General features: G+C 34.2%; 1 protein-coding gene across 7 annotated transcripts in view; it reads right to left on the bottom strand.

The window, feature by feature from the left end:
• The window catches only part of LOC124530653 (polypyrimidine tract-binding protein 1), a 506488-nt gene that overhangs the window by 296387 nt on the left and 197912 nt on the right, over positions 1-12189 (bottom strand). For all 7 annotated transcript variants that reach the window (XM_047104894.1, XM_047104897.1, XM_047104895.1 and 4 more), the window contains one exon: positions 1393-1497. In XM_047104894.1, the coding sequence (XP_046960850.1) occupies positions 1393-1497 (105 nt within the window). Of the gene's footprint in view, positions 1-1392; positions 1498-12189 lie in introns of those variants that run through there.

The following is a 12189-nucleotide window of genomic DNA, read 5'->3' as shown; positions in this document are numbered from 1 at the left end:
CACCAAATAAAATGCTAATATATAGGCTGCTGTATTTTTATAGTTACTGTTAACTCTACAACTGGCAGAACTTTGTGAACCTTTCACATGATACATCTGGAGGGGTACTAATAACTCATCACTTATTCCACCAAATAAAAACATAAACACTGCATTAATGTGTTCCAGCTTGGAGGGTGCGCTAGTGTAATTACACCCACAAGAGATATAAAGTCTTGGAACGTAATATCGGTGAACATTCAGTGTTTTACGTAATGCAGTATCTATAGGTGCTTACTTACCATTATGTCAATAAAACGTAAACTAATATTAATTAAATTAATTGGAAATGTAATGCAGACTGCACATTCTGTATACATGTGTATTTGTACGCTATTTGGTCAGAAATTGATTCGAGTTTACAACTTCGTCTATATCATCATGTAGAGTGGTACGTGGGTGCAAAATGAGATATTACTTTGACAAAATAAATATATTTTCAATCACAATAAGTAACTAAACACTAAGCTTAAATATCTCTAGGCAGTTAGTGTCGTAAGCAACGTTGACTAAGCAACTGAACTGAAAACACAACGACCTCTCGCGAACCAGACCGTAATAATACGACAATTATATTAATTAAAAAAGCCTTTTATGGTATATAAGTTAATCTTATTTAGTTTAATTCTAAATTTAAAATAAGGTCCTGCATGCTGGAACATTAATGAGAACTCAACTAACAGAATTGATAGATTAGTATGCAACATTCATTAATGCTACGATAGGAGAATATGTGTGTCAGGACTCTAAGTAAGAAGGCGTCAAAATGACTGGTACGTATTTTTAAGAAAAATGTAAGAAAAACGGTTTTCTATAAAATGTTATACTTCATACACATGCACTGTCAAGGTAAATCCCTAATAAATTAAATAGAGATAAAATAACAGCCCTTATAAAATTTGAACTCTTTGATCTTAACACATAATTCGCAAAGGACTTTCGACACATTTCGCTTATGTGAAAACACCTTTACAGTGAAGTTTCTCCTTGAGAAGTTACCTAATATTCTTCGCTTACTTTATATTATTTAGCTTTGATACATTCGCAATTTAAGTTGTCTAAAACTCGTCGAGGAGGCGGCAGGATTAAATTATATATTTTTCCTCTTATAAACAGATACGATAGCCGCTACGGGGGAAAGAAATACAAGATAACGCTGTCACACTGAAGTTAAGAAAATATAAAATTTTGGTATAAATAAATACGAAATAAGTTTTAATAAATAAAGCTGTCAACTAGTGCTAAACTACGTATAAAATAATATAGAAGTTTTAAAGATTACCTAATATACAACGAATTACCTACAAGAGTGGGGACCAAGTGACGAAAAGATGAATATAAAATAATTCTTACCTTAATTCCAATGTGGATGGGGAAGTCAGACGCCAGAGCGGGCTGAGGGTGAAGGGCCGGCAGAAGCGGCAAGGGCAGGGGACAGGACATCATAGCTGCGCCAACCTAAAATAAAAACGACATATTTGAAAATATTCACAATTATTCAAATTCGGTATTCTATTCTCAAAGATATACACATATCTAGATATACAACACATTAGAAGATGATACACTTTACAGTATGACTTTGGCCACTGAAAAAAATCAATGCAGCCTCAAAAATGTGGAACATCCAAGATGTTTCGTTTTTGTGATACACATATTGGCACATATTGGAGACGTCATACTCCTAATCCGAATTCAGTAGACCACGAATCTAGTATTCGTGGTCTACTGAATTCGTGTATTTCAGAGTCTTTTCAAAATAATGCACCCACAACCTGAGTAAGATCAAACAACTATATTGTAAGAATCAAATGGTGCTTTGTGGGACATTATGGTCCGATGGCATACTATTCGACAGGTTAAGTCAGATCTGGAAGAGAAAGAATGGCTTTATGTAATTTCGAGGGATGTCTTTTCAACCTTCTAGTTGGATTTTTTTTATGGTTTGGTATTTTTGGCGGACGAGCATATGGGCCATCCGATGTTAAGTGGTTACCATCACCTATAAACAATGACGCTGTAAGAAATATTAATGATTCCTTACATCGTCAATGTGCCACCAACCTTGGGATGATGATGATGGAAAGATGTTATGTCCCTTGTGCCTGTCGTTACCCTGGTTCACTCACCCTTCAAACCGGAACACAACAATACTGAGTACTGTTATTTGGCGGTAGAATAACTGATGAGTGGGTGGTATCTTCACAGACGGGCTTGCCCAAAGCCCTACCTCAAAGTAAAGAAATCCTCTAAATAAAATCTAATCCTTTTCGTGGTAATCCGATCCGCGATTAGCGTACACCACTGGATTAAGATCGCGAGTATCCATTGGACGTATTTCATACTTTGCCCTTATGTATTTTAAAATTCACTCCCCTACTGGTCTGTTTGAATTTCTCACATAGGTACTTAAATCTCCTATACATTTTTCACGAGCTTTTGTAGTTTTCGTATGGGCTCTTTGCATATACCGCTGAGAGTTACTGAAATAGAATTTTACAATTCCAAGAGTATTCCGACTGATTTTTACTATTGTTGAAACAAACATAACGTTTTGAAAGAAACCGGGGCTGGGGATTAAATTTAACAATAATTTTCATATATTTTGGAACTTCCAAAATCTGTTAACCGATTTGACGTGCGTAGTAGTTATTTTATCATAATTTATAGGCTTGTAATAAATGCCAGAAAACTTTGAAAACGGGTAATTTTATCTTTTGGACCTATCCGACTATACCTTTCGAGCTAAAAAATTATCATCATTGACGCTATAATAATACGACATGTGGCAATAATCATCTTAAAGTAAGATTATTATATTATAAATATTGTTAATAATAGAATGGGACAGATATTTATTTGTATGTTTCATATGTTACATATTTCTTTAAAGACTCTCGCCTTGATGTGTATAGTAGAGAGGAAGAAGAGCTGAAGCACCAAAATAATACTTTTGGGATATATGGTTTGATTTTTTTATTTACATGTTTTTCATAAAAGAAACATTGCTATGCTTTTTGTTGTTTGGAGTTTGCTGCCTTTTGTTCATTAATATATGATGATTGGGTGGTAGCTACGATGTAAGATTAAAATTGTCTATTCATTGTAAATTAAAATATTAATCATATAACACCACACTGATCCAACGTTACATAGAATCGAAAATGTCGAAAACAATTTAGTTAGCGATGAATTTGAAAAGCGGATATAAACCGGTATGTGCTCTAATATTCCGTATGGGCCGGTGCGGCAGTTGAAAACCTTATGAATAATATATAGGCGTGAATGTAACATCGCGGGAGATCAAGCGGCATTACCGGTGCCTGTGACAAATATGAGCGTCGAACGAACGGACAGGGCGACGTTGTGATGTTTTATTTGCACCCTCGTGTTCATACGTGGCTCGGAATTGTTTTCGAATATCTTTGTGTCGATTTTTTTATTGATTTATAATCGACTCTTAATATTCAGCTGATGTCTTAGATCGATGTTAGGATCTTATATGCACTACGAAATGTTTTGTTTTAAGGTCAGAATAAATTAATACTTTGTACAAACAACATATTTCAAAAAAAAAAATGCTGAAATAAGTAAACTTTTTTTTGTAACGCCTAATTGAAAAAAACTACTAAAACTTCTATCGCGAGATGACGTACGTTTTGGAGAAGGTTCTAATATATAATACTATCACATACTAGCTGCGCTACGCTGATTTACTGGCTTCAAAAAAAAAAAATTACATTACATTATCCCGAAGTTAATTATGAATTCAAAATTTAAAAAAAGAAGCGATACGAACGATTGATACTGGCAATATACAATTTTTAATATACTCAATGAGAAATAAATGAAAACAGACGAAGGGAAATAAAATGGTAAAATTTTTCAAGTAACGTAAAGCGATCGAATAAACTTCTCGATTCGTGTAAATAGTTTATCGAGTACCGAACTCGGTTTGTAAACTACATTTATCAATGCAAAAAATCTAATCGACAACGATGCGCTCGATGGATAAATATGTATATTTAATCCGATACGAATAGTATGCTTCTTACTAAATTGATTTTTAGTTTATTCTATATCACATGGTATAAAACAAAGTCGCTAAACGCTGTCAGTCCCTATATATATGCTTAGATCTTTAATATTACGCAAGGGATATTGATGCGTTTTTTTTTAATAGATAGAGTGATTCGACAGGAAGGTTTTTATATATAACACGTGCACAATATAATAATAAACACTGATAATTTTAGAAGATTCTACTGTGATGTCATAGCTTTGCACCCGTGCGAAGCCGGGGCGGGTCGATAGTTTGAACTACTACTTACTAAATCAAATTCATCACTGTATAGTATACTTGTTATGTCTATCTCTCTTGCTAAAATAAATATTCTAATAAATATTCTTCCACATCATTGTTTTACATAAATATATAAAAAATAATACATGATTTCATTTACAATTTATGCGTTGTTCGATGTGGAACTTTATATTTATCGTTAGCATTTGTGTTAAGGATTATGGAATAGTTTCATCTACGTACAATAACGTGGGGGTCGTATTGGATAATAATTGTTTAGAAAAAATACTCGGAATGAGTAATCATTGTAAACATTTTTTCAATTTTAATATAAATCTATGGAAGTAGGTTGCTATGGGTATTACCGTTCAATTACATACTGAGTTATTGAGTCCTAGTATGTTCTTTTAAGAAAAGTAATTACGTCATGATAGCTATTTCGGTAGAATCTTCTTCCCAATTCGACGGTAGCTTTACATACTATTAACTTGTGAAATGGTTTAAAAGTGCTAATAAGAGCCTGCTCAGACAAAATACATGAAAAACTAATCTCATCAAAACTGTTTCAACATATTTTTATCAATTATATAATACGATTGCACTTCAAGCATACCAAATGTAATTCCTACATAATGTATTAATGTTAAGTGTCATTTGAAAATTCGATGCAAATAACAACAGTACTTTATATCTGCGTCTAGGTAAACATATTAGCGAGGTGACACCTCAATGCGGTCGGGGTGAAATAGTTAAGCGAAACTATAGATTATAATTCATTAAAGTAATTAATGGAGTTTAGTAAGTGACATAATGATACAACTTTCTCAGCACACGCATAGTTCGGAGGGTTGTCTCTGGGGACAGTGGCGGTCAGCGTTACCTATACGCAAATCGGTATAGGAAACTTTTATTAACCCTTTTTTATACAGAATGTTTTTTTTCCGGTTACCGATTACTTTCAGCAAATTCGTACGATTTTCTCACTCTTTGATATGTACTATATTGATGGAATACAGCATTATTATAGTTTTAATTAAATGAGCTGAGGTGGCCCAGATGAAAGAGAGGTAAAACGCGTGCATCTTAACCGATGACTTCAAACAAAGGGTTCAAACCCAGGCAAGCGCCACTGAATATTCATGTGCGTAATTTATGTTTATAATTCATCTCGTATTCGGCGGTGAAGGAAAAGTGCATGTGTCTAATTTCATAGATATTCTGCCACATGTGTATTCAACCAACCCGCATTGGAATACGAATACCCCATGGCGAAATATGTTCTAAGCCCTTTCCTCAAAGGTAGAGCAGGCTTTAGCCCAGCTGTGGGAAATTTAAAAGTTGTTGTTGTTATAGAATTTTAAATCCCCAGTATGTTTTTTTTTTCTTTTTTTTATGTGATAGGTGGCAAACGAGCAGGAGACTCTCACCTGATGGAAAGTGACTACCACCGCCCATAGACATTTGCAACACCAGGGGGCTTGCAGGTGCGTTGCCGGCCTTTGAGAAAGGAATACGCTCTTTTCTTGAAGGTTCCCATGTCGTATCGGTTCGGAGAAACCGCCAGTGAAAGCTGGTTCCACAAAGAGGTTGTACGAGGTAAAAAATGTTTATTAAATCGTGCTGTTGTGGATTTTCGGACATCAAAGTGGTGCGTGTGAAACTTCGAATTTTGACGAGATGTCCGAAGGTGAAATTCAGCAGTCGGGATTAATCCGAACAATTCATCGGAACATTCTCCGTTTCGTATTTATTGACAAAGTGATTACAACTGTTAATATTTTCAAAATTTACGAAGTCGATTGAAATGATCACTAAATTTGAACACACGTCCGGAATTGACAATTGTACCGCGTTCAACGTGACGATAACATCATGAACTCATTGCAAAATTTTATTGCCTCTTCGCGGTTGATGGTTTTAATGACTTTTTAGATGATAACGCGCCTTCAGAATGAAATGGTTGCGTCCAGCCGAATACAAAATGTACTTGACAAAACTTTTTTGACAAAAGAAATCGTCGTCTATATAAAATATAAGTAAATATGTACCTAAATACCATCAAATCTAAAAAAGAAACAAATCATTGCTTAAACATTTATCTATTGCTGTCAATTCTCAGCAAAGGTTTAAATTATTAAATTAGTTCAAATTACATATATTATATGAAACCATTAAATTTATGTTACCGCGAGTTTATAAACAATCTCACAATATTGTAAGCTATCGAATTATTTTAAACGTAATATATTTCTCCTTTTTCGACAGATTAATCTATCGAAGTAAATTTCAGTTAAATCATCAAAACTATAACGCAACCGATATATTATGAACTTTATCTCGCCAGATTGTAAACTGTCGTTGAGAGAGACTATAAAGTAGTTGTTTTCAAATTTATTTCCATGATGTATACATATACATATAGTGTATACGGTACACTATGTATAATGTTTCATAGTTTTTTCGTGTTGAGTTATAAATATGATCTTTATTTTTCCTTTAAAAACAATTATCACTAGCAATAAAGCTAGGCCACTTGAGCTTTTTATATGATAGAAGGACATTAGCAACCTTATGGTAAGTGGTCACCACCGCCCATAGACAATGGCGCTGTAAAAAAATATTAAAAAGTATGACTATCTTACATCGCGAATGCGTCTTCAACCTTGGGATATAAGTTATATCACTTGTGCCTGTAGTTACACTAGTTTACTCACCGTTCAAATCGTAAGACAATGATACTGAGTACAGCTGTTTAGTGGTAGAATATTAAGAAGTGCGTGGTACCACCAAGAAAGAACAAAGAGAAAAATTCACGTCATCTCTAACTATAAATGTATTTCGAAACGATGGTAGCAACGCGTCGATATTGCATAAAGATTTTGACTTTGGCAAGTAACGCTGCAACGTACAAATCAAAAGCGAAATAATTTATTTATATTCCATTCGTATGTCATATATATAGTTGTTTGTGATTCGATAACCGAACCGACCAAATCATATCTTACTTCTGTAAAATGAATTTTCATTCACGTACAAATATTTATTCATACATGAATGCAGTCTGATCGAATTTTCAGGGGAAAACATCACTATATTCACTTTATACAGGCTGTAATTAAAAAAAAAACCGTCGTTTTGAGATTGAAAACAAAGTTTATCCAGTTGTTTTAATACTTTTTAATAAATTCTTGTTTTATCATTAATTAACGTAGATCGATTACTTTGCTATAATGTTGACGGTTTCAATTATTTTATCGTTCTTCCCGAGTTGAATAGCCAATACTAATTAATTACCTATCTATTTAATTAATTATTTCAACTTCCCAACATTTATACGAACGAACCGCGAGAAATGCTGGCGATTGTGTTCGTTAGTTTTGATTGTATCTAGTTATTGTAGCTATATATGTATACATTATTATATCATTGATATGTGTGTGTGTGTATCTCATTGTCTTTATAATCTAAATCTGATTGGTTTATTTTTTCACGCACACATATTTACATACATTCTTACTTGTATTTGTATGGATGTTTAAAATTAGAACAGCCTGAGGTCGTTTCCTTTCTAAGGTATAGTACGACACAAGTTAGATGTACACCGGCAAAATTCGTAAAACATACGAACTAAGTACGCTATCCCAAATTATCAACGTAATAACTTATAATATCATATGATCTTAATATATTCGTCAATTTGATACGTCGATTTACTTGCATTATTGGGGTGAACTGGCGTGAGAATCTATAGCGACGAAAAGCGTCGAATGGTGCAATAGGGAGCTATTTCAATTGGTTGTATCAATCGGCAGTATTCGGTTTTATTGAATTTGCCGATGCTACATATAAGTTGTGTCGTACTATATGTTAATACAAATACATTTGATACCAATATTTCCATAAACTTTGTTACATAGAGGATATCAATCCTCTATGTAACACTGAATTAATTTACTTCGACATGGTTAAAGATGTGTCAAGCGAACTTTTAAATATTTGACCAGATGGAACCATTTCCAAACAGGAAGTTAAAAATTGGTACGATTCTTTTATCGGAATCCAAACTTTCTTTATAAGTCGAGGATTAATTTTTCCCCTATTCAACGCTACCCGCGTTTTGGTGTATTACTTCGGTGGTCGGTTTCTCCTCATTACCCCGATGAATGCCGGCTCCCTATATTATCATTTACATGTAATGTTTAATACTACCTCAATCGTATAAACGAGGCAATTGATAAATAAATCTCAAACTCGAACTAAAATGAAATTATCCATACATATTTATGTATAAAGAAAAACTTAGACACCTGTTTTATATACATAAGATTGTCATTGATTTTATATTTGTAACAGATTACATAAGTTATAAGTAATAGGATATTAAACAATTTTTATTCATTCCATTTTCAAATGTTTAATAATCTAAAAACATACCGTTAATTTGAATAACGAAGAAATGGCGAACTTTCGTTCGTTTTTCAAATATTTAGTTTCGGTAATAAGACATAACTTTATAATTCGATGCCTCCACGAAGTGTGCGAAGGCAAGAATTAAAAAAGTGCTAATTATATCAAAAACGGTAACAAAATTGCAAACGAACAGAAAGTTAAATAAAGTTGAACGGATAGTTACCTCAACAAAGATATATTTTCCGCTATCTGAACTGCTATTAGTTTGCAGAATTCCTTAAGAATCAAACTTGTTCTAAGCAAGTTGGCGATTAAGTTGCAATCAGTGCAGTTGCATGGCAACTTGCAAGTTACTGTAAACAGTTGGACCGTAAGTCCCATTGTAAGTCAGCTCAAGCAAGCCGAACTTCCGTTTGTTGTCTTAATAACTTTCCGCAATTACTACGTGCAATATGTGTATATTTAATTATTGTGATGGAAGATGCTAAACGTACCGGGGACTTTGTTACCAACGTGCGAGTTCTTGAACGCAAAGAGGATTCGAATTCACTTCCAGCCTGTGAGTCGATATGCCTTTTAAATGTGTGTAAATAAATAAATAAATATTGGGCCACATCACATACACTTTTGATCTCAATGTAAGTAGCTATAGCACTTGTGTTATGGAAAATATGAAATAACGACGGTACGACTATCGCCCAGACCCAAGACAATATAGAAAACTTTTTCTACATCGACTCGGCTGGGAATCGAACCCGGGACCTCGGAGTGACATACAGGAAAACCGGTGTATACACTCACACACATTCATACTCGACCATGGAGGTCGTCAAACGATTTTGTTTTTGATAATGAATAAATATTGGAATATACTAAATGTATATTCATGATATTCAAGTTTCATGAGCGGTGAGTGAGAAATAAAATTCAATATAAAATATATTTCTATTTTAAATTTGATAAATCACTAAATGTGAGATTTCAAAATGCTTACAACACGAATGTATAAATCATCGATTACGGGTTCAAATCGTAACAATCCAAGCAAGAGCTGTTATTGGTAAGGCTGTAAGCAAGCCTCAGCCTGGCAAACACATAATATATTCTAGCGCCAAACGAAAGTTTTATTTCATTTCGAGTGAGTGAGACAGTACAACAATGGATAAGTCGATAGAAAAATTTGGAATGGTTAATATTTTCAATATTTTTGCCTTTGGCGATGATGAAAATTTACCGTTTTGTGATCAATTTGCTAATCCGACTATCTATATAAAAAAAACTGTTTTTAGTTGGTTTGTGTATGCTTATCATTAATTTCATATACGAAGGTGATGGTCAATATCGTGTGGATATTAATTTTCAAGACATTTTATACCTCGCACAATCACTCTATGGAACCAGCTTTCGCCGGCGGTTTTTCTGAATAGATACGACTTGGGAACCTTCAATAAGAGAGCGTACTCCTTCTTCGAAGATCGGCAACGCACTTGCAAGCCCCCCGGTGTTGCAGATTTCCATGGGCGGTAATCACTTTCCATCAGGTGAGCCTCCTACTTGTTTACGTCTATATGAAAAAAATACACGCGTGTATTCGAAAGATTGCATCATCTTGGAATAATCTCGAAACCAACAAGAAAAATGAAGGCATTTGGTCACAAATGCCTTCATTTGGCCCAGTGGTTAGAACGTGTGTATCTTAACCGATGATTGCGGGTTCAAACCCAGACAAGCACCGCTGATTCAAGTGCTTAATTTGTCTTTATAATTCATCTCGTGCTCAGCGGTGAAGGAAAACATCGTGAGGAAACCTGCATGTGACAAATTTCATAGAAATTCTGCCACATGTGTATTCCACCAACCGCATTGGAACAGCGTGGTGAAATATGTTCTAAACCTTCTCCTCAAAGGGAGAGGTGGCCTTTAGACCAGCCGTGGGAATTTACAGGCTGTTATTGTTGTTGGTCACAAATGCGAGTCGGACATTTACCGTCTGTAATTTCTAACTAAATGCATAACAGAACGAGTGCGTCGACTCGAAATTAAAAAAAAAAAAAAAAACAACATAAAAGACAAATTAACAAACAACGCCAGTAAATGATAGATGACGACAGACAAGTCCGTTATGGCGTCGCGTAAAATATTTTACGTAATCCGTTACTGAATACATCAATGTCTGATTTTTTCCGTCGTCATTATACTTTTCTATATTATATATACTTTATCATTGACGCCTCAACTACATGCAAATAAAAATAATAAAATATTCGCAGTATTAATCATGATCGCGTGGAAAGAAAGCAACATTTCACTTACTAACTGATGTTTTATATATAAAAGGGGCCGTTTAATATATATTTCGTTAAAACTAAGCAAGTCCTTACCACTGCTTTCTCAAATTGCAATGTCAGAATAATCAAATGAACTTCTATTCAAAATCAAAATCAAAATATACTTTATTCAAGTGGTCTTTTACAAGCACTTTTGAATCGTCATTTGACAATTAAGTTATGCTACCACCGGTTCGGAAAGTAGATTCTACCGAGAAGAACCGGCAAGAAACTCAGTAGTTACTCTTTTTCAACATTTAAAAAAATACAGTCATGTTAGTTAATATAATTATTTAAATTAATTTTGGAGAAAATTAACATTGGATTTAAATTAACATTGGAGAGGCTTATGAGTTGCCGAAGAGTTCCATTATCTACCGCATGGGTTCATTATCAGATCAGTTCGCTGATACCAAATTATTGTATACCCTCCAAATAACATACACTTACAAAGTTGCCAGACGATATAATTACAAGTACGGTAATATCAACATAAATGTTATAATTAGTACATACTAATTTTGTAAGTTACATTTGCGTATAGTTGATACAATAATAACAGCCTTTAAAAGTCCCATTGCTGGGCTATCTTTCATTAATGTGAAGAATTTTGGTCCTCAATATGCAACGATATTTATACACACAATTTTATCTCCTCTAATTTTATTGATGCTTAGCTTGTTTCATCACTGAGCAAATTAAGGAAACAAATGAAGGCTCATGTCTTGCTTACTCAGATTTGATCACGCAATCATTAAGACTCCACCGTGCCTGAGGACACCCTACACTACGTTGGCCTCAGGCACGGTGGAGTGACGATCTACGCAAGGCGGCAGGCAGGAGCTGGATGCGAGTAGCCGGAGAAAGACCACAGTGGCGTGCACTTGGAGAGGCCTATGTTCAGCAGTGGACAAAAAAGGTTGACTATGATTATGATGATGAATCCACTGGGTCATCGAGTTATAAAAAAGACGATGTATATGTAACAAAAATTACAAAAGTTATTTCCAATTTGATCTCATTAGAATTATCACGATAAAAATATTTTAAGGAGTCACAAACAAATTAGACAATTTCCAAACATTTCTCCCAAACTAATTATCAAACAAT

Source organism: Vanessa cardui, chromosome 6, assembly GCF_905220365.1.
Source record: "Vanessa cardui chromosome 6, ilVanCard2.1, whole genome shotgun sequence".
Lineage (NCBI taxonomy): Eukaryota > Metazoa > Arthropoda > Insecta > Lepidoptera > Nymphalidae > Vanessa > Vanessa cardui.
This window is presented reverse-complemented; position numbering and strand designations above follow the sequence as displayed.